Here is a 22262-nt window from a genome sequence, read left to right as displayed (position 1 = left end):
GCTTCCCATTCTATATATTTAACAGCTCTCCCGCTGACGTTACACATCAGAGTTGGGGCCTGCAGCTGGCTTCCCTCATCATAAGGTGACATAAATGACAAAACTGCTTTTATGCGATAGGGTGTGTTTCTCTGGCTTACCCTGCGGTGGAGGACACGCTCCCCAGCGAGCACATCAGCATTGCTTGCACACAAACAGAACCTAGAAGGGCTTGAAATGACAGACTCAGCCAAGGCAATGGTTTGTGGTGCAGGTGATGGCGCTGCTGACGCCAGCCTGATGGTTCGGGATGCCACCAGCATCTTTGGTTTGAGGAAGACCCTCACATGCTTTACACCCAGTGCTAGCTCCGGGACACGGCAACATGGGCAGGAAGCACACAGGGGCTCAAGTCATGTAGAGCAATGAAGCGATGGAAGGAGAAATTTGGAGTAATGTCTCCAAGTGAGCTCAGATTTTCACTTCCCACTGATATCAGTGAGAAAGAGTGGCTGGAATAAAGCAGACTGACAGTATCAGAAGTGTAAAATGAACTTGGCTTTTCCTGGGAATAATCTCAGGTGCTTCCTTTAAAACAGGATGGCAAAGCACAGAGTCAAGAGCGGTGCTGGCAGTGTGCTCATGAGGAGGAAATGCTATAGCATGTCCCACTCTGTTTCCCATGGTGTATGTAAAGCATTACAGTAGCAGGGATTAGAACAACCCAAGGGATTTCAAAAGATAGAAAGACCCATCCTGAAGGAATAAACCAGTATTTAAGTAAGGTGGGTTAGCGTGAAGCTTTCCCAGGGCTGGGGTATTCTGTTACAGCACTATGGCCATGCTCTTACACCTTCCTCCAAGACACTGGACACAAAGCCGTGTCACAGGCATCACACAGCACTTGCTGGACTAGATCCACCTTCTCAGTGGATATCTTGTATGTTGGGCCTCAAAAAATCTGTTGAGAGGGCAGAGAGGCAGAAGAGGGAGATCATCAGCTGGTATAAAGCAGAACAAATCCATTAACATCAATGGCGTGCAGCTGGCCCCAGCTGCGGCACTTGCTCGTATGGCTTTTCTCTGCAGCGCTGCAGTGGGTTGCTTGGCTGAGAGCTGGAAGGAGTTTAGAAATAGCCATGGCATTGTGTGTACGAGACAGGGTCTTTCCTCTGTGCAATGGGTCACTGCATGGGTGGGCACACAGTAGTCCCACTGCACCCTTGCACCCAGCAAGCCCCTGAATAGCTGATCCTGGGAGGTCAGGAGAGTGAATCAAGTGAAGAACCTCTCCATATTTTCTCTTTTTTTATGCTTTTTAGGGAAATGTTTGTTACGAGCCCAGGGGCATTTTGCTAGACTGCCCTTTGGTCTGACCAGGTGTGGCAGGTCTTATCTTCTTCCACCCAGGCAGGTTGTTGCGTGGGTCTGTAATTACCATGGTAGATGGACAAAAGAGAAAACACTGAACCAGCTTTGTCTCTCTTGCTCTGCTTCATTTAACTTCTCTGGCTGAGTGTGTGCACGCAGCACAGTGCTCCCCTTGTGAGGCAGACGCGCATCGAGGTGGACTCCATGAGCGCTTTTCCGTGTATGGGCAAGAAGGCAAACCCTTTGCAGAGCTACTCATTGTGTGTAGCATTTAGAGATAAACTTGAAAAAAAGAAAGGCTTGAAATCTGCAGAGTATTAGTTGCTTGATTATTGCGTTTGTGCAGTTCAATGATTAGAAATGCTGGCTGAGATTTTAGTGGCTGACAAGCAGTGACATCTCCTGGGACTGGTTCCAAGCCTGGCCATGGCCGCCTGGCCTGTGGTGCGGTGTCAGGAGACCTGCGCTGGGCATGCAGATGGGAGGGAAGCCGCCAGCATGTTTGATGTGGTGCTATTGAGAATTAGACAGCAGGAAAGTTTAAAAGTGGGGGTGATTCCTGATGCCCACCAGGAGCAAAGGTTCTGTGCTCAACCCTGATTTGCAGCCCCGGTGGGTCTGTGCAGGCAGTGTGGGGTATGCCAGCCCAGCCGGGCGGAAACAAAGGGATGTCCATGGTGCAGTCATGTTTGTAATGTTGGAACCACAGAGAAAATGTTGGTACCTAAAGCAATCTGCTTTGTGCCTGGTGCTTTTCCTTGATGCTCTTCACATTCTTCCCCATGTTGCCTGCAGGGTTGATATGGGAAGAACATTGTCATCCCAGGAAAAGGCAACTCCCTGATCCAGCTCCAGCTGCAGCTGGTGCTCTCTGACCTTGCCTGCAGCAGATTGGGATGGCTGATGGGCAAGTCTTGTTGGTTTGTGTCTATTGCCTGAACCAAGGGTGCTCCATGCAGCTCCTCCTTTCCTATTTCCCCAACCCGTGCTTCAGGCATCTGCCCTCTTCTCATGTTTTATGTCAGTTGGGATCAGTGTAAAGGAACTAAATAATCTGAAAGCAGCAGCGTTGTTGATTCAGAGCTTGGTATGAGCTGATTTTCCCTCCTGCAAAACAATTTTTTTTCTAGTTCAGAACTAGTTTAGATACCTCTGCAGTTGTTCTGCTGATGATATGCAAGAGGGAGGGAATTCAGCCCACTCTTGCTTAGTTGGACCGACTATGCAAAGAGAATGGGGGGAGAAATCAACAAATCCCAACTTTTTTGTTTGGTTGGTTGGTTGGTTTTTTCCCCCACCCTGAGATGTTATTCAGGATGCAAAGGATGAGCAGGTCCATGGAATAAGAAGGTGCTTTTACAGATGCTTTTTAAAGAGCTACGCTTGAAGTGTTTTGTTTAGATTTTTAAATGTCAAGTCAGTCCTACTGGTTAATTGAGATTTAAAAACTAAATAGGTTCCCAAACAGGCACAGACTGTGCAATGTCATGTCTGATACTAAACCTGCCACTCAGCTACCTGTTCGCTTCCATTTAAACAGCTCAAAATCAAGCACGTGTAAAATTTGGAAGGGTTGCACTAAAGGGTTGCCTGCGCTCCCTCATCTTCTCTCTTTTTATGTACTTAATTATTTTTGTTGCCTTCTTACCTATTCATAAGTGGCAACAGCTCTGTGTCTATGTGGGTAATTTTTCATTGTATTGTGCTTCCAAATTGACATTTATAAATTAAACAGTGGTGTACCATCCCAGAGAGAGCACCATTGTGGTACAATTAGAAATGTAATTGCATGGAGTCACCTGGGAGGCAGCTGAGATGGGGAAGGCATTGCAGATATTAGAGACAGGGCTGACACAGGCACCCAGGCAATCCCGTTAGGATTGCACTCGCCAGTTTGCTCTGGGGAGGGAGGGTGGAAAAGGCATTAGAGAGCTGAGTGCAGAGCCTGTTTTCGTTGAACTCATCTGAGATTTTCTCTTTGACTTCACCCTGAGCAACATATCGATTCTTAATGTAGAAATCTTAGATGCCTTATGCTAGGTACGGAGAAAACTGAAGAAAAGCAATTAATTTCTGTCCTGCATGCTGAGACCCATTACTTGGGCAAGTCCTTGGAGGGGACAGGTTTGTGTGTCCTTACCTGCGCTAGCATCTTGTCCCTTCCCAGGTGGGACACGCTCCCAGATAACATCGCCAAGGGCTGAGCTTTCCGGGTTGAGTCAAGTCAGTTCCAAGCTTGGAGAACTTGGCAGGGGAAACCCTAAGCTTACCAGAGCTGTGTTTACTTCTGCTTTTATCACACAGGTTGGCTTGTAGCCTCCTTTCAGATGTGCCACCGTCATAATTGGCCCTAATGAGAACGACACATGCAAAGGAAAGGGGATAACGCGTGTTCCTGCCCTCAATCTTGTTCTAGCTCCAAATTACAAGTAATAAGAAAAAAAGATGTGTGTCTATCTATATATATCCTCTGCATCGCTGTTGTTTTCATCATGACCTTCAGCCCCTGAATGTGTTTAACGTGGTATTTTGTAGCTTCTTCAAGCATATGAGGCTGAAAAAATAATATAGGGAATATTGGTGGTTATTTTTTCCTTCTTGGATTGGAGTTAAGACTAAACAGGCAACTTGGGAGGCATAAAGCTTCCTGCTGGTGACTGCTCCAGGTCCCTCCCTGTGCCACCAGCGCTCACCAGCCTTGCCTCGGGAAAGGCAAACCTGCCGTGTGAAACTGCTGGGTGTTCGCAGCTCCCTGGCAGCACCGCTGTGGCAAGGGATGGGTCTTGCTCCGTGCTCCTTGGTTTTGCAGCGCATGACTGGGTCGAATCTATCAAATTTGTTTCTTGCTGGGTAAATACTACCTCATGGTAACATGCCAGGGACTGCTGACACTGGCTGCTTTTGAACAAGTGACCTCCTGGGGGAAGAGGTCCTCAGCAGTTTTATGATTAACGTTTTAACGGCATACTATCAGGGAACCTTTTTCCCAGCAACAAATACTCAGAAAAACCTGCGTCTTAACTGCTTCTCTGGTTGGAGTTGTCACTGCATCTTTGTTAGTTGTGCTGGGGGCTGTCCAGGCTCCAGTGAGGGAGACGAGGTTTCCTTGAAGTTCCCCGAGGTCCTCCTTTTTAGTGGAAAGGGAAAAAACTGCTTGCATGATTATACCTCCTCTGTTTTCTGTCTGACTAGTTAGATGACACTCTGGACCATGTATTAGTTCAGGCTGTTGTGGTTTACTAGACGATGCGTAGGGGGATGCCTCTAGTTTATCGGGGTTGCATCCCATTTTGGTGCTGGGACTGACAGGGCAGTGCACAGCCTGGGCTTTGCCTGAGCTGCCAGAACAGACCCTGAGCTGCCCTGCTATGCTGGGGGAAATTGGGTGCCATCCTTCCTATTTACTTGCCACCTTGGGAGGAAGGCTGTGCTCTAGGCATAGGTGGTGTACAGAGCAGCAGCCAGAGACCATCCCTGGCCCCACCATTTACACCATTTGTGTGTGCCAAGACTGAGAAGCATGAAACTGAACATGGTGGAGCTCATCCTGGGGGACAGGAGTGGACCTCCAAAAGGCAGCAGATACCTCCCTAAACCACCTTCCCCATAACAGCAGGAACAGCAAATGGGTAGCTTTGTAAGGGTTCCTCTCCCTCCTCAGGGCAGCAAGCTTCAGCCTCGCTTATATTGCCAAGAAGCTTTGAGTTGACTCTGGCCTTAGCTGGTGTGACTCAGCATTGCACCGTCAGTATAGCTCCATCAGTGCAGTAACTCAGGTAAGTACCAGGGAAGGACCTGGCCCACAGATAGCATAGAAATAGTATAGAAAGCTGGGGATGAATACTTTCAGAATATAGATGTAGTCATGGTAGTAGTAATAATAATAATATTTTTCCTAGTGGGAGAAAAAATAGACCTTTCATAGCTGTTGTGCCTGGAGCTATTAAATATGGATGAGACAGATGAAATGCTGCTTCTCCTATTACACAGAAATGAATAAACAGTAATTCTCAATCACTGTGTGCATCTCAGGCTCAAAAAATCCACAAAAACAAGTTAAATACGAACACCTGCTAACATTTGTGTATGGTTAATGCTACTCCTAGGCTTTTGTCAGCAAAGAGGAAAGATTTGCTTCCTTATAAAGACTCTGATGGCAGCTCAACCAAAGTATATTTACACTGCTAGTTAGGAAAATAGGTTTGCTGTCAAAGATGGGGCTCCAATAAACAAGTTCACTTCACTGTTGGACTTGCTGGCTTGATGCTGCTGCTGCTTTCCTGCAGATTTAGTAGTGTGTGATAGAGAAAGCAAGAAACCCTTCTGAAATTTTAAATTTTTGTGGCAAGATGGGAGGGAATGATGCCAGCTTTTTAGCGAATCTCTTTTCCAGGAAAGAACTAAGCTTTAGCCCCTATTGTGGATGTAACGTGTGCGGGGACAGCAGTCTGATACACAAGGAAGGGAGGGCTAAAGCAGAAGGTCTAGGGTGAAAACAGGCTTGTGCCTGCAGCATGATCTGGCAGCATGTCAGGATGGTCTTCCAGTTCAGTAATGGGTGCTGGCCTGGGGGGGACCTGGGGTTTGTCTGCTTTATGCCCTCCCTGCCCTAGTTCCTGCATTATTTCATACATGTGATGGCACTGTCTAATCCTGTAAGGATTTTGCAAGGATAAATGCATGAGAAATTTGGAGAGTTTGGGCTGTTCTGAAGGGATGCAAAGGAAAATGGTTGCATGCCATTTAAAATGTTGTAACTAAGTCTTGGGATGTGCGCTTTAGTTTAATTAGCAGTAGCTACCTTCTAATCCCACAAGGAAGAGATGACTGTTACCTGCAGTGGCAATAAAAGGCCCATCATATGATTCACGTAAAGCAAGAATAAAGGAAGTCAGGGCTTACGTTTATTCCAGAGAGCTCAGTATGAGAAGATCACAAAGGCTGTTTCCTCCATGGGCATGTGATGCCCCTTTCAAAGCTGTTTTCCCAGGACATCTTGTGATGATTCTCTGCTGGTTTAATTCCTCTGAAGGCAGAGGTTCTCTTTACTACTAAGTGTTCTGACTGGGTTACTTAGGCGAAAACGCTCTTGTTGGAATTAGACAGTATTTTATGTGCAGTTTTCCTTGCTTTTTGCCGTGTGTTAACCCTGAAAAAGTTCCCGTTTGTCTCAGTGAGGGGCTGACTCTCCACGCATTTTGCATGCCCATTTCCCCCCATGAGCTCCTGTCAGCTGCTGCTGGCTCCACCGCACTAACTGACCATAAGAACAGCTGTACTGGGTCAGACCAGAAACACAGCTCACCCAGTGCCTCAGCCCTGCAGCTGATGCCAGACGTCTGGGGAGAAAGTATAGGTCAGTGTTTAACAATAATGTAATCATTCCCATACTGTGAGTCCCCCCCTAGTATTCAGTGAGATGCGTGCAGGCATTTTCTGAGATGCAAATGGTGTCTTTAGTGATCTGGGATTAGTTTTATCACCAGTATTTTTCCAGTGTTTAGTATCCAGTATGTCCTATGGAAAGAAGCTGCATGAACTGTTTTGAAGTAGGTCCTCACTACTCTCCTGTGCTGTCACCTCATCCTTGCATTGGAAGGGACAACGATCACTTTCCCCACTCCACCTGGACCTTTATTGTGTTCTCCTTAGTTGTCCCTTCCAGGCTGAAAAGTCCTAGCTGATCCAGTAATTCCTTGTAACAAGGCTGTTTCATAGTTTTGATCATCCCTGTCACCCTCCCTGGTTCTGTCATGTCCTGCAGGCAAGGAGAAGGATCTCAACAGCACGAAGCATTCAGGGTGTGGAAAATTGCTTTCTTAGTAATCTCTAATGCTGGATATTAAATGGATTTACATTTATTCCTTTCCTTGCTTTTTTCTGCCTTTTAAGTAGTTCTTTATCCAGGCAAGAAGCCTGTCCTATCCCCTGATGGCTCATCTGCTCAGAGATCCTGCACTGAGGCACCCCGCTGAAATCTAAGTAAACTACATCAACAGGATCTTGCTCTTGCTCACCCCTCCAGAGTACTCCAGTACGTTTATGAGTCCTGGCTTCCCTTCTCAAAAGCCGTATTGGCTTCTCCTCAATCAGTCAGATTCTTCCAGGTGTTCAATAATTCTGTCTTTTGCCAGAGGGATATTCTTCACTATAGGATTTACTCCTCTGGCGTTCTCTGTAATTCCTGAAGTCCTCTGAATCACTTTCTAAAAACTGTGTCATGTAAGCTGCCCTCTAATTTTTGCATACCCTTAAAGCTTTAAGGGAGAGACCTTAAGCCCTTGTTTAAAGCTCCAGTAGTTTCACACCTAAGTTCCCCCAGCCTGGCTGGGTCAGCCAGCTCTATAACCCATTCTACCAACCTTGTGAAGAAGGTTTCCAGCGTGAGAACTTCCCTGAACCTCTCTGCAGTGAGCACAAATGCCAAAAAAGTAATTGTTTTGCTATAGCCATGTGGGTTTGTTCATGCTGCTTCTATACTTGATTGCTTCCCGGCCCATCAGCGACCTGGCGCACTTCTGGCTCCTGAAATGTGCAAAACAGTTTTTATCAAATTTCCTGCCTGGTGCAACTTGTTCTTCAGATGCTTTTTCTTGCCTTTTGAAGTTTGGATATTTTACCCACTAGAACTTCAAATCCATTTTTTTTTCCTCATTTGGATACACAGATTCTGATTTTGAGGATGCTGTCTCAACTTGTCATGGTTTCTCTTTCCCAGCTGCTTGGCCTGCCAGACCTCTCTCTTTCTAGATTTTGTTTACCTGGGCTATATATTTGTTCTGAATTTCAAGCGCTGATGTTTTTAAACAGTCCTTATGCCTCCTGCAAGTTTTAACTCTCCTGGTTGGGTCTCCCAGGGCCTTCTCACTTCTTGTTTAAGCAGTTTCCTCATTTTGATAGTTCTTCTTTCAAAACTAAATGTGACACTGAAGATTTAGCAGGATGTAACAAGTTCTATCTCCTTTTCTAAGAATTTTGCTTTTGTCTCATGTATGTCCTACTGTAAGTTGAGAGTTTCTTGCCATGGAGAATGAAGGAGAATCCAGTTCTTGCAGACTTCTTTTGCCAGTCATTTCTAGCACCACTCTCTAGCCCCGGTTTAAAAAACATTTGGTATATTTGTGATTAAAACCCATTACATGACAAAGGAAAGTAGTTGGTTACTTAACATATTTAAAATGTGTTTTGCTGGAGAGTTATGGAAAGAAATTACTGAGCAGCAAATGTGAAATGGACAGACAAGAAGGACTGCTTTCTCATGTAATTTGTACTCAGTGGAACGCACTTCTACGGGAGACTGAAATTTAAAGTGTAAGTGGGTTGAAGAAAATGAGTTCTACAGGTTAGTAGAGGATAAGTACATAAGAATGGTGGGTCAGTACATCTGTCACTTGAATAGAGATCCCTTTTCTGGATCACTGACTGCTGGGGGCTAGGGACATAAACTGGGGGCAGATGGGGGGTCTTATGCCTCATGAGCTCCATTTCTTACACTCCTTCTTTAAATAACTGTTAATGGCTGTTACTAAGGGAAGGACCCTGGACTGGGGACACCCTGTTTCTTAACCCTCTTGAGCATTTTTTCCCTTCTTCATGCCTGCCTTTAACCAGGATACAATTCATGAGAAAGCCACCTGAGTTTACATTTCAAGATCCTCAAGTCTCCATTCGCTTGGAATGAGTTTTCGTTCACTTAGAAATGGAAATATTTTAATAGGGAAAAGGCTTTGTTTCAAAGAGAGCATAAAGTTTCTAATCAAATTAGGCTTTTATTCACAGCAGAAAGCAAGGCTGTTTTCCCCAAGGAAGTATCATGCTTTTTCTGCTATTCCAACAGTTTCACATACATCCTTTTGACCTGTCATGTTTGAAAGGACTCAAAGCTGATTTTTTCACAGTGAACATCTCTGTCTGATCATGGTGAGGAGACACACTCTCATTTTGGTCTGTTCCTAAAATGACCCCAGGGATCGAGTTCTGCGTTTGCTGTCAGGATTAAGTGTCCAACACTTCCTCCCTTCTGAGCTTTTTCAATGACAATAAACAGAAGCTCCCTGGGAGGCCAGATTTCTGGCATCTTTCTAGCTTTTTCTCTTTAACTAACTTTTAACCTGTTTTGAATACTCTGCAGCTCATCTCTTCTGTGGGCTGGTGTACCAGCCACAGCACATCTACCACGTGCAACTTGTGGCAGCTTTTACCGGCTGGCCCAGGCTCAGCTTAGCTCCTCAGCTCACTCCCAGGGACTTGCTGCTTGCAGGTTTTTGGGGGAATTGGCTCTCAGATAACCTTTACAGTGCATTGGGAGAGAGATTCCTGCAATCCTGCCTGTTCCTTATCACTCTGCCAGTGTTCTTGTGCAATCCTTCTGGAGGACTTTCATCCTCTCGGGGTGCATGTCACCTGGGAGGAGAATATGCTGCTTCCTTTTTGTTCATGTTTGAAATCATGCAGCAGCTTCCAAAGAAGCACAGAAATTATTGCTGTCAGGTTTGAAGAGCTGTGTTCCCCTCTCCCCACCCTCATCCAGCTCATCGGGCACGTTACTGTGCTGCTCAGACCTGTTGTCCAGGGTCTGGGCTGGGTTATCTGGACCCATGTAGAGGTGGAGAAGCACGGTGGTGGCGATTGTCAACGTGCATGTAGCGTGTCAACCCGAGATGGAAATGAGTTCCGAGAAATTTCATTTTTAAAAATAGGTAGGGCGCGTGGCAGTCATCTCCTAGGAAACTTGTCATTGTATTATGAGACTATAATGTGCTATGATTACATTTCAGATAAAGGGAATCAGCGTTGCTGTCAGATTGTTTCTGCTGAAGTTTTCCAACACAGAAGGTCATCTCTATGCAGCAGTTGACTTTGGTTGGTGTTTGTGAGCTGGTTGAGATACTGAGATGATTCCTCCCTGTTGCTTACTGGGGAAGGGGAGGTAAAGACTGAGGCATGAGTAGCCCAGCACTGGGCTTGTACTGTTTGTACTGGTCTGTACTGTGTGCTGAAGCCTTAGGCAGTCAGGCTGTCATAGTTCTGGTGAGTCAGGTGAAGCTCAGTAGCAGCAGCTTGTCTAGGCAGGTCTGGAGGTCTTCAGTCTTCACCTCCTTACCAGCAAGGTTGATAAATAGAGTAGTGATTGGTTTCTATGAAGACTAAACCAGTTGCTACTAAACCAGGAATTTAAAGCCTTTTTATGGACAATATGACAGAGATACCAATGTCTGCTTCACTGCTGATGGCTTCTATGGACCATCTCAGTGACTGGGACCAGATTCAACTCTTTGGGTGGGGAGGTCTGTCCTCCTTTCAGATGAAATGCAGGCAACACCAGCATCTCTGCTGTAATTCTCTAATGATCTCAGCTGCTTTGATACAGGTCTGCTATGCTGGAGGGAGTCCTCCCCTCATGATGCTGTCTTCTGTCATCGTATGGGCAAGGCAGCGGAAGGCAGGGATGTCTTCCATCCTCAGGATTGCTGCACATCTCACTGGCCTCCTCTGCTGTTAAAAGCATGGGATAAACCAGAGGACCTCTGTTGCCAGGCCTTGTATGCTCCCTGCTTCATCTGGACCGATGCCTGAGCTGGACATGGTTTTTGGATGGAAGCCGGTGCAGCTTCTAGTTCCTTACATCTCCTGGGGAATTTCCTTTTAGCCAGTCCCAGTATAACCCTGTGACATCAAAAAATGTTCCTTCAGAGCAGTGTGGAGGCTCATGACAGTAAATTTATGGGAGGAACGTTGTGCTTGTGCTGCATGTATTTTGTGAGTAGCCTCAGTAGTCTCAACACAGCACCTTAAACAGGAGCCGTGGAAAAATTACTCATCAACAGAAGCCGAAAGGAAAACCCTTTTTGCATTGTGTGAGAATGACTAAGGCTTCATATGCGGAAAGTGTGTGGCAATTCTTTTTGAAGAAGTGAGTTTCAGAAGTAACTTCTGTATACGGTTACACTGAAATAATCTTTGCCAAAATGTTTATTTTCAAGCTTGCTTAGTTACTAGGAAAACCATTTTGCTAACGTTTCTTAATGTACCTCAGCTCAGACATGAAACCGCATGTAGATACATGAGTGAAAAAGCTGGTGAGTAGGAAATCAAACACACTTCTAGTGTCTTAAGAGGTGGCCATTGGAAGTAAGACTGCAGATGGGGCTCTGGATACCCTGCAGTGGCTTTCCCTAACAGAGCCCAGTTCTGAGCTACAAAACAATTTGTATTCCATTGTACTGAACTGTCTCTCTCTCTCTTTCTTTTTTGTTGGTGGTTTTTTTTTTGGTTTTTTTTTTAATTCTAAACTACAGCTTGAAGTGGGCGAGGATACAAAATACACACCATTTTTAGTCCAAATATTTAGAACAGATATACAGGACTGGCTGGATGGGTAACAACAGGATAGGAACAAGCCAATTAGAGTTTCATAGTGACACAGAACGGCTCTTCCACAATGGGAATTATTCAGCTGTGTTTGTGACTGTGCTTGTGCTCTGAACCCTGTGGCCTCCTTTTTGGTGGCTGCTCATCGTATTCACGGGAAGAGCTTCCTGAATGTGGGATGTAGGTTGGGTCTAAAGGAATAAACTGGAAAAGGCAAATCCTAGGAGATGTGCCTTGGTTTCACAGTGTGATTAACTAATCTAAATTTGTCCTTAGAACAGGCAGGAACTGTACTGTGACCATGGGTGTAGAAGCCCTACAAGTCCTAATCCTGCTTTTGTTTTGAATATGTCATTATTCTGCATACTCAGGTCCTGTGAGCTAGGGAGGAGATTTGTCTGCCTTAGCCTTCAAAGTGTCCACACTGGGAACACCTTCCTCTCTGTCCCGAGGCTCCCTTTGCTCTCCATGAAGATCGAAAGATGTGTTTGGGGTGTAATTTGTCTGACCAGTCTTAGATAGTTACCACAGTGCTGCTGTATTGGCCATCTCATGGCTCTCACAGGAGTCATGGGGGAATAGCTCAGATGTCGACACCCACTGAGATGTGGTCAGAGAACTTCGATTCTGGGTGGTCTCACTCTGTTTTCTCTTGAAGCAAGACTAATTCCTAAGGCTGAAAGTCATATAACTTAATTGCAGCTGCCTGATGGACATCTTGGCACTAACGTCTGGGTGTCTCAGATGATCTGTTTGACCAAAGTCAGGCAGCAAATGGAGCAGGGGATTTCTGGTTGACAGGGTTTAAGAATTCCTACAGAGTTACAGTGTGCTACCCTCAATATATTTTTTGATGTAATCATCTGTTGGAGATGCTTCTGTGTGTACAAAAGCAGTGTGCACTTTTAGATTATGCAAAGTTCCCAGCTTTTATTAAAGTTAAGTAACAAGAATCAGTCCATGTGGCTCCTGTTCCTCAGGGGCCTCATCTGAAGAATGGGCCATACAGTTCGTGAAAGACAGGGTTAGTGTTTGAAAATCACAAGTCAAGTAGCACAACCGTGCAGTTATGGTCACCGAGGAAGACCACCAGAACTGATACTTTGGCTTTGCATTGTAGAGACAGGTGCCAACTGAAGGAATGAGGTGCTGTGCAGACTTTTGCAACTTGGATTTGTGAAGGTTCAGATGCCTTTTGGCAAAACTCCTGGCTAAACAGGAGTTTCCCATGGTTAAGACACAACTGCAGTGTTATTTGATCTTCAGGTGATTGCTAGTTTCATCTCAGTAAGGACCTTCTCTTTAGAAGGAATATAGGAATTGTTGCAAACAAAACTATTGTGTCTGCATTATCTTTGCTTTGCTTTAAAAGATCCGATGTCATCTAATTGTTCCTTAATTGATCCAGCCTCTTGGAGAGTGCCATGGTGTGCCAGGCCTTTTCTTAAGTTTCCGTGTGAAAGAAGAAGAAATATGCCTTTTCAAATTGGTGTAATCTGCTTTATATGGCCAGATAATATCTCCAGAAATCAGATGTGTTGTAATAGACTCTGCATATATCAGTGTCAGAACAGGCAACTGGTTTGAAAAAAATTATGGAAATCACTTATGCCTCAAGAAAGGTTTGAGGTCATTATTAGAAGAAGGGTTATTTCTTTGTGAGAATGCTGCCATCAGATAAACCCTGAGGAGACAATGAGCTCCTTTGTCTTATAAGATGAAAGTAGAAAAAAGGTACTTAAATATTCACTTTGGAAAGAAAGTCATCATCAGTGGAGAAAATAAACTGCTTAACAGCTCATTTGTGTAGTGTACAATGGAAGGAAGAGCTCAATACAGGGCTGTACATTCTGCTTTTGCTGCTGGATAGCTTTACTGTGATTGCCACAGAGGATGTAATGTAAATGTAATAGGCCTTTAAAGACAATACGTCCCTTTCTAACAGGGGTCAGGACTAATCAGAAGGGAGCAAACAGTTCAGGAAAGAAGAGGGCTGTAATAACAAACATGACTGGGGATCTGCGCCGCGCTGCTTTCCCTTTTTAGTATCCATGCATCACTGTCTCAGAACAGACTGCATAGCATCCTATTAAATTAGCATACACCAGGCAACTAAAACAAATTAGTTCAACTCAGAAAGGGAGGAGATTCTGCAGCAACTTTTCTTTTTGGTTCAATTTCTGTGTTTTATGTGGTTTATTCCTCTTTGACTCTTAAGTTTTATGGCACTGAAGCCTGCATGCCTCACTCTGCTCTGCATGTAATGGCTTTTCTTGCCTGGGAGTCTCCTTGGCCATGTGCTCCGGTGCTTTCACCCTGCTGATGTATGAGCTGGAGTGCCCCAAGCACCGTGGGATTGCCCATCTGCATGGCTGGAAGCCATCCCAGCAGTGCTCTGTGCTCTCGCCTGCATTGAAACGCAGGTCTGTCTCAAATTGGCATTTCCCTGCTGGTTGTCAGAGCAGGAGCTGAGCCAGCTCGGTGGTGGTGGTGGTATGCAGGGACAAGTGCTCAGGGTGCAAGGGAGCAGTGCAGCAGCTTCGCTGATGCTTCACCACATCATGTTTGAAGGAAGGGAAGGGAGTTTCTCAGCGACAAGCGGTGCCGGTGCTGTGTGCCATGCCCTGCTGTGAGCTTGAAATTCATCCTGGAGTAAACTGATTTCAACTACAGAACGATTAAATGGTTTCCAACAACGATGTTTCCTTGGGTGAAAATGATTGTCACTCATGAAGGAGATGGTTGTGTCCTGGTGAAGGTGGTCCAGGAGAAGAGGCAGGGGTGTGAAGGTAATATTGTCATAAATGCATGCTTTACAGCGTGCAACGTTAAGTTGGAGTTTTCTGGCTTTATAGAAGTCTCTCTCCTCTAAATAGCTTTCCTTTAAGTAGTTGACATGGATTTTCAATCTTAATTCCAGGGGGTTTTGGTTTGGTGGTTCCCCCCGCCCCCCCCCCCCCCCCCCCCCCCCCCCCGAGAGTATAAAATATTGAGTAGCTAAAACAGAGGAAACTATTAACCTCAAATTGGCATTTAAATTCTTGTAGCTGACTCTGGTGACAAAAACTGTCAAAACGCTAAACTGCTGTTGTAATTGTAGATAATACTATCCCCCCAAAATGGGACACAAATCCAAACACTTTTGGTGACTATACAAGATGAAAGCTTGGTGCTGCTCATTCTATCCCAGCCAGTCGCCCTGTAATGGTGGGAGAAAACCGAACTGGTTTACAAGGAGAGGAAAGAAGAAGTGCTACCTGCAGCATATCACTGGGTGTCCCTGTTACGGTCGTGGCCATAAATCCCGGCAGAGATCTGTGTATTCCTATGGTTATTCTCTCCAAAAAATTGTGTTAGAGGGGGAGCAGCAAAGTGTCTGGAAAGATGAATTCTGGAGTTGGGGATGTGCTGCCCATCCCTGGGCATGGTGATTCCCAGCTCCTCTCACACTGTGGGGAAGCAGCTGCATGTTGGAAGATCCCAATGATTTTAATGTACCTTCTAGTCTGGACAAAATGCTGAGGATATGGGCATGGGGCAGTGGCTCAGGGCACAGAGAAACATGCCAGTGGTCCAGAAAGGAGCTTCTTGCTACAGGATCACCCAGCAAAGAGTATTTTTGCCCCTTGCTGTTGTTGTTTGAGTGTCCGTCGGGCTATAGCAGTAGCATTTGGGCACAGCTGGAAGTGCGGTTCCTCATCTGAAATGTGCAATATCAGCCCTAGACCCAGGCATCAGGCATCTCGGTGGGGATGGGGCACATCACTGTGGGTGGGGATCAGGATCAGGCCTGGGGAGGGGGACCAGGGTCAGACACGCCCTGAGGCAGGGCCATGCCTGGTTACAGGCCCCAAGGTAGAAAACAGCATTTTCAGTTGTGGCTGGGTGGCTTAGAGCAAGTTAAATGAGCAGTGAATCTAAAAATACCGGTGTTAATGCAGCGGTCCTGGTTGCTCTGCTCTTGCCCAGGCAGAGGAAGCATTGCCATAGAAGGGACTGCAGGGTTGGGGCTCTGTGTTTGATGAATGAAAATAGCTAGAAAAACCTTTTTTCCTCTAAAGAATAGATGGCTACAAACAGATTAGGCAGTGTGTTTCTTTTCCCATAAATTTATATTCAGTTCTTGGGAATGGGTAGGGGTAGTTGACTTCTGTACCACATGTAACACAGTCCTGAAATCCTTCTCCTTTGCTCCTGACTGAGTAAAATGCTTTGGTTTTGTTAACTTTGCATTCAGGCATCACTGAGCTGTTGAAAATTTCATTGTAAATTCATTTTCACACAGCGGTCAAGACATCCATGGACATGACTTTGTTACAAATAAAGGGAAAAACTTTATTTCCAGCCTTAGTTTGGGTTGATGTTGGGATGTGCCTGGAATTTGGGAGAGTGAGGATGTGTGTACAGAAATGACTAGGTAGAATATTTAATGAAAAAAGTAAATAGAACATGACTTGTGCAGGAAAATGGTTTAGTAGAAAAATGGTCTGCAGGACCAGAATCTTGCTGGTATGTGCTGGTTACACAGAGCCTGAGCTCATGCCACAGTTAACTCCTTGAGACCCATGGGAAAAGCTGTGAAAATACCAGACAAGATAATTTTTTTTCTTACATACCTGCCTCTGTTTGTGGTGTGGTTCAAAGTCACTTTTGTTTGGGGAGTCAAGGAGCAGAATTTGTGTGTGGTTGCTGAAGCCACGCTACAGAAATGACCTTCTTTGATTTGGTCAGTCTTCCTCTGACTCAGTTGGTCCCCCATCTCAGAGTGTTCCTCACTGTGGACATGGTATATTTTTCAAACGATGAGTTTTCACTATTCCCCCACCCCACCCCCCCCACCCCCCATGGTTTGGCTGGGTCAAAGTACACACAGAAAGCCAACTGTATCGTAATTAAGATCATTAGCTATACATAGCCCAAAGATGTGAAATGTTTCCTGCCTATGTCTGTTGATTTAGTATGACAGAGCACCTGCTAATGCAGTGGAAAACTGCTTAAAGTGGAGGTCTCTGCAAATGGAAAAATTAAGTTTTACCCCTCCATGAACTCTTTGCCTTCGTTTCATCAGTATTTTTGTGACAGCAATTTTTTGATGAATGAGAACAGATTTGCTGTCACAGTATATGTTGTCCACTGCATTTCAGAATTAAGTTTTCATATTAAATTATAGTTCAAACAGATGAAGGAAAAAGTTATTTGTCCTTTATTGCACTTTAATCTGCCTGACAGCCCAGCCTTGCAGCCCTTGTTTTCCAATAGGAAATCCAGTCTGTTTGGGTATGAACGCTGTTCGTATTCCATTGTCAGTCTTGAAATTCTAATATTTAAATCTACATTAAAGAAAATAACTGGATGAGAAGTAAGTTAAACTAATTAAAACCATAAAAGATTGGCATCTCATAGGACACTGCATATTCCAGAAGCGTGCAAAGCGGTGAGGAGTCAGAACATCTCAACCACGCTCTAGAATTTGCCATTATTTCAGTGTCACTTGTCATTTATCCCCTCTTTTTCACTCTCACGTCATTCCTAATGCATATAAAATGATCTAGATCATAAAATTATTCCACGCCTTAATTAGAAGTCTGAAAAGAGTCGATCCTCTAGGGTAAATGATAACATGGTCAAAACTTTCAAAAATAGGTTGTTGCCACACACGTATTTCAGCAGCTAAAGGTGGTTTAGTTTTGCAGAAGTTTCTCATTTACCCATTTCCACTGCTGTCCTACTTCCTCAAAGCCATGATGCTTCTTTTATTTGTTTGCTATAATCTCCAGGTGGGACAAGGCAAGCTCCTGAAGTGTTTTGAAGCCCCTCTTCAGGCAGGGGAAGGCTGGGTCCCCAAATGCACTGGAAAGGTTGCAATTATCTCTTTCCCAGCTGAAGGGAATGGGACATCCCAACCGTTGCAGACACCTCTATAATCATAACTTTTAGTCAACTAACCCTTCTCCCGATTTTATTTTTTTTAAGTCTGTATCAGAGGGTGAAAAATACTTTTTGGACTATATTTTCTAGGAGGGCGGGAGAATAAAACTGCCACAATTATTTTCCCAGAGTAAACACCTTCCTCAGTATTTCACAGAATAAAAAATATCCCTGTTTACTCATCCCCTTCACAGAAATTGTGGTTTTCCATGCACAAAATTTCAGATAAAACCTCATGATTAAAAATACAAGATTGACCAAGGTGGTTTCTGAATCTTTTTCGGGCTCAGTGCGGTGACCATAGAGATCCTGGCATATAGGTTGCAAATGGCAGGTCTTGGGAACATCATGCCATTACAGAGACCATGCGGTACCTCCCAGGAGAGGTGGGGTTTTAATCCAGAACCCTGTCTGAGCTGCATACATGTAGCATTCTGGTTGTCCAACATCTCCTGTATAATTTTTTTTCCTTTTTATCACAAAACACCGCTTGGTGATGCTTAATGGAAGCCACGTCCTTTTCACAAAAAGTCCTGTCTCTTTGATGGAGTAAAACGCAACATTTTCCAAAACCAAACATCTTTATAGAACTTTGTACACAATTGATTTTTAACCCTCAATAAATAATTGTAATAAATTCACAGAGGCAAATTGCTTCCTTCCTTAATGTCCTGATTTTAAAGGCTGCATTAATTCTTTGGGAAAACAAAATCTTCTTTAGTAAGCCTGCCAAGTTGGCGGTTCTGGGGAACTTTTTTGAGGAGGCAGAGAATTTGCTGTAGGATATATTGCTGTTAGCAAGAAAATGAGCAGCCTTGTCTTTCTGACTTTCTCTCTGGTATTTATCTATTCATGTGTGAGTCAAGAGGGTTTTAGTGGGGGCTGGGCTGGACTGGATCGTTAAGGGTAGGTGAACTCAGCTGTGTGTTTGAAATTCTGATAATTGCTTGCCCATCTATTCACTATTATTTCTGACTGTCCCCTGGCTCCAGGAGTGTGTTTGCTGCTTTTTCCTTGCTGATGCTCCTTGCTACCATTTCTTTCTCCTTGCCCTATACTGTTTGTCCCTCTCAGTCTGTGTCTAACTCTTTTATCCCTGTCTGCATCTGCCCCCTCCCTTCTGTTTCCTTCCAGCACTTATCTTTCTTTTGCCCGTTGACTTGTTGCTTTTCCCCACCTCCCTTGCTCTGTGAGCACAGGAGCATATATAGTGTGCAGGATCGTGCAGACCACCTCGCATCTCCCTCCTGCCTTCCCCGCAGATCCACCCAGCACTCCCCCCACTGTTGCCTGGGGGCTTTTCCCAGCACCAGCAATTTCATGCCATGGCCTCATATAAAACTCGATGTAAAAAAGCACCCTGTCAGTGTCCAGGGTGACATGTGAGCAGATGCTTTATCTGAGGTTCAGCTTATTTTGTGCTGTAATGAGGAAGGTTGTTAAGGAGATATGGAGTTGGTTTCTATGAGTATCTTGGAGCTCCCGAGAAAAAATCATTCAAATTCACAGCGGCTGGTTCCAACCATTGAACCCCTTGGCTCTCCTGGTAAGTGGAGAAAGAAATCCAACAAAATGGTGAGGCCAGCTGAAATAGAGGAGTTTCCCAAAGCTGGCTTTGCCGAGCAGAGGGATATAAAGGGGTTTCCTTTATTTTGTTGTCTGAGAACAGCAAGGAAATCCAGACTGGGATGGGAGCTGTCTGTGTTTTTATAACATCATAAACACTGGGAGAGCTGTGTGATCAGCGACTGACTGCTATGAATACACTGCTTTTAACAGCATTTAACTGAAGGCAAAAGGCTTCTTCAAGACACAGCTGGAGAGGGGTGCAATGTTGAAAGCTTAAGCAGATGGGCCTTCGGGGGGTCCTGAAATCTAGCTGGGAGTGGTCCTGTGAGTTTCTGAGCACCCTGGTCTGCAGCTGAAGCTGATGAGCCCTGAGAGGTCTTAGACCCTTCTAGTAAAAGGGTTTTATTGCATTTCTGGTCTGGCTGTCCCAAGCATGAGAGTTGAGACGAAACCCCCATTTGGTGACTTGAATGGTTCTGATTGCTGCTAATAGGAAAGCAAAGAACAGGTCTTTTAAAGCAATTTTTAAAACAATTTGGGTGGCTTGATTGCGCAAGCCATTAGGATCAGTTGTGTGGGCTTGGGCCTGTGATGCTTTGACATGACACAGTAGATTATACACAAAGCAGAAAACAGTGAGTTGTTCCTGTACTTAGAGTGGCGTAAATGTGGTCAGAGCCTGTCCTTTTTGGCAAAAATGAGGCAAAACATTCAGAGTGTCGCTGCCACATGTAAAAAAAGGATCAAACATCCACCGTAACAGTTTACAAAAGTCTCTTTTCCTAAATTTCCTGTCACCATTTCCCTGTTGCTGCTGGTTACAAAAGCATTTCTGGGTAAACAGGTGCTTTCTTTCCAAAGCAGCAGCCTATTCTTTTTGCTTATCCATTTATCCCTAGGCTTAATGATTCATTCAGTCATTTTGCAACTCAGGAACTGTTGGTGAGGTCACAGCCGCTCGATTGCGTCGTCAAAGTGCATGACTTAAAAAGGAAGAGCCTGGCCAGGGAAGGAAACACTTCTGTTTATCTGCAAACATCTAGATAAGCAGCAGTTGTGGGGGATGAAAGTCAGAGAAAGTTGGTGGTAGCCAAATGTGGCTGTGATCAAACATTAACGTTTTAAGACCAGGCTGGAGTGTGGTTGGCTTTGCTCAGTAAGCTCCCGAGCATTTTGCATGGAGAGCTATGTAGAAAAGCAGAATAATCTACTGACGGGGGGGAACCACTAAAGGAAAGCTTCACGCCTCTTCTTGTTTTGTAAAAATAAAATATGAAACTTTGGCTGGTGGATCCTTCAGTCGTAATCTGGTTAGACAAGTCCTTGGCTCTGATGGCTCTTGGATGAAGCAGGTGCTTCAGCAGGAGTTTTGGTGAATAGGAGCAAAGATTTGCTGTTCCTCATCAGGCCGATGCCCTGCCTTGCCCAGTACCTCGCTGCTAAACCATAGTGAGCACCAGAACACAAGAATGGTCCTGCTGTGACGCAGTAAAGGTCAGTCCAGACCAACTGTCTGAATGATGTGCAAGTGCTCAGAAAAAAAGTGTGAGAACAGAAAAGCAGTGTATATAGTACTGAGTGTAATGCTTTCCTGGCTTCTTCTCAGTCGGGTCCAGATGCTTTGGAGGAAGCCATGAGAGTGCAAGAACTAACACACTGTTACGGAATAACCTAATGAAGGAGAGGCACTGCCCACTCTTGGCAATTAGTGACTGGCTGCTGTGATAAAGTTTCTTCATTTGTGTAATCCTCTCTGGGGTAACTGTAGGGAGGCTGCTATTAAGGCCGATGTTTAGACTTGTGATTTAATCTGATTCTTTGCCTTTAACGATTACACACAGCAGTTTGTGTTGTGGAATAAGTCTGTGTACATAGAGAAATTCTGACGCTGCTTCCCCGTCTGAGTCAGGGTTGACCCAAGGGTGAGGAGATGCTCTGGGCTGCAGGGGAGGACTGAAGCAGAGGTCCTGACCTCTTGTGGTCACCGAGGAACCGGGAGCACTCATGGCGCTGGTGCGTCACTTAAGTCCTAGGGACTAATTCATGCTGCTATGTGAATTAAACCTCCAAAAACCTCAGGAAGGGAGAAAGTACATCATCCATCAAATCGGCAGCCGGACTATGGTCCATGCTTCTCTGGGCAGAAATGGTACTTTCTGATTTTCAGGCTTTACTTATCTTTCTGCTGGACTATGGTTCTTTAGTAAAATTGTTGTATTTGGCAAGCCTTTAATGTTTTGAGTGAATGTGGCAGTCTGCATGTGTTTGTAATGGTGGAGAAAGGTGCTTGTAATGCCATTGCTGCAGTTAGGAAGAGCAGTTTTCAAAAGACACCAGAAGAACTATATTCAATGGCTGTGTTTCAGTTAACAGCTTCCAAAGAAAAGGCACCACTTAAAACCACGGTTTTTCTTTTCTTCTTGCAGGGGTGCATTCTCTGAGGTTGTTTTGGCTGAAGAGAGAGCGAGTGGGAAACTCTTTGCAGTCAAGTGCATTCCCAAGAAGGCACTGAAGGGAAAGGAAAGCAGCATAGAGAATGAAATTGCAGTCCTGAGAAAGTAAGTATCAGACCTTCATTTCTGCTTCTTTGCTTCAAGTAGATGCTTCCATTTAAGGAGCAGGAACAGTGATTGACAAGTGTGACTGACAGGTTGTTCAGCCCATCACAGGCAGACAAGATGACTCAAGTTTAAATGATGATGAAAATGTTTTGAGAAATGCTCTGGTTTTCTTTTGTATTAATGCAGCTAGATGACTGCAAAGTGGGAAAGAAGAGGAATTGGGCTGGAGTAAAGCTTGTGGTGCCATAAAAAGACCTTATCCACTAATGATGTCAGTGGCCGGGTTGCTGGCTTTGAGGAGAGCAACAGCAGGGTTGTCATTCCCACATGCTTAGAACAGTCTAATACTAATTGCTCTATGGCATACTGTGTATTGTTTTAGGAGACGGTAGTACCTGTACTACGGAGAGGCACCTCTGCCACTTCTGGAAGTGATTTTCCAAGGCAACTTTTATTTTATCAGAGTTGTCCGCAGTGTGTATC

At 44.8% G+C, this 22262-nt stretch overlaps 1 protein-coding gene across 3 annotated transcripts in view; it reads left to right on the top strand.

Annotated features, from left to right (window-relative positions):
* Positions 1-22262, top strand: part of CAMK1D (calcium/calmodulin dependent protein kinase ID) — a 230461-nt gene that overhangs the window by 77444 nt on the left and 130755 nt on the right. For all 3 annotated transcript variants that reach the window (XM_055808000.1, XM_055807999.1, XM_055807997.1), the window contains exon 2: positions 21645-21776. In XM_055808000.1, the coding sequence (XP_055663975.1) occupies positions 21645-21776 (132 nt within the window). The remainder of the gene's footprint in view (positions 1-21644; positions 21777-22262) is intronic.

The sequence above is a fragment of the Falco peregrinus genome, chromosome 6, assembly GCF_023634155.1.
Source record: "Falco peregrinus isolate bFalPer1 chromosome 6, bFalPer1.pri, whole genome shotgun sequence".
Lineage (NCBI taxonomy): Eukaryota > Metazoa > Chordata > Aves > Falconiformes > Falconidae > Falco > Falco peregrinus.
Note: the sequence above shows the minus strand (reverse complement) of the source record. Positions and strands in the feature narration are given on the sequence as shown.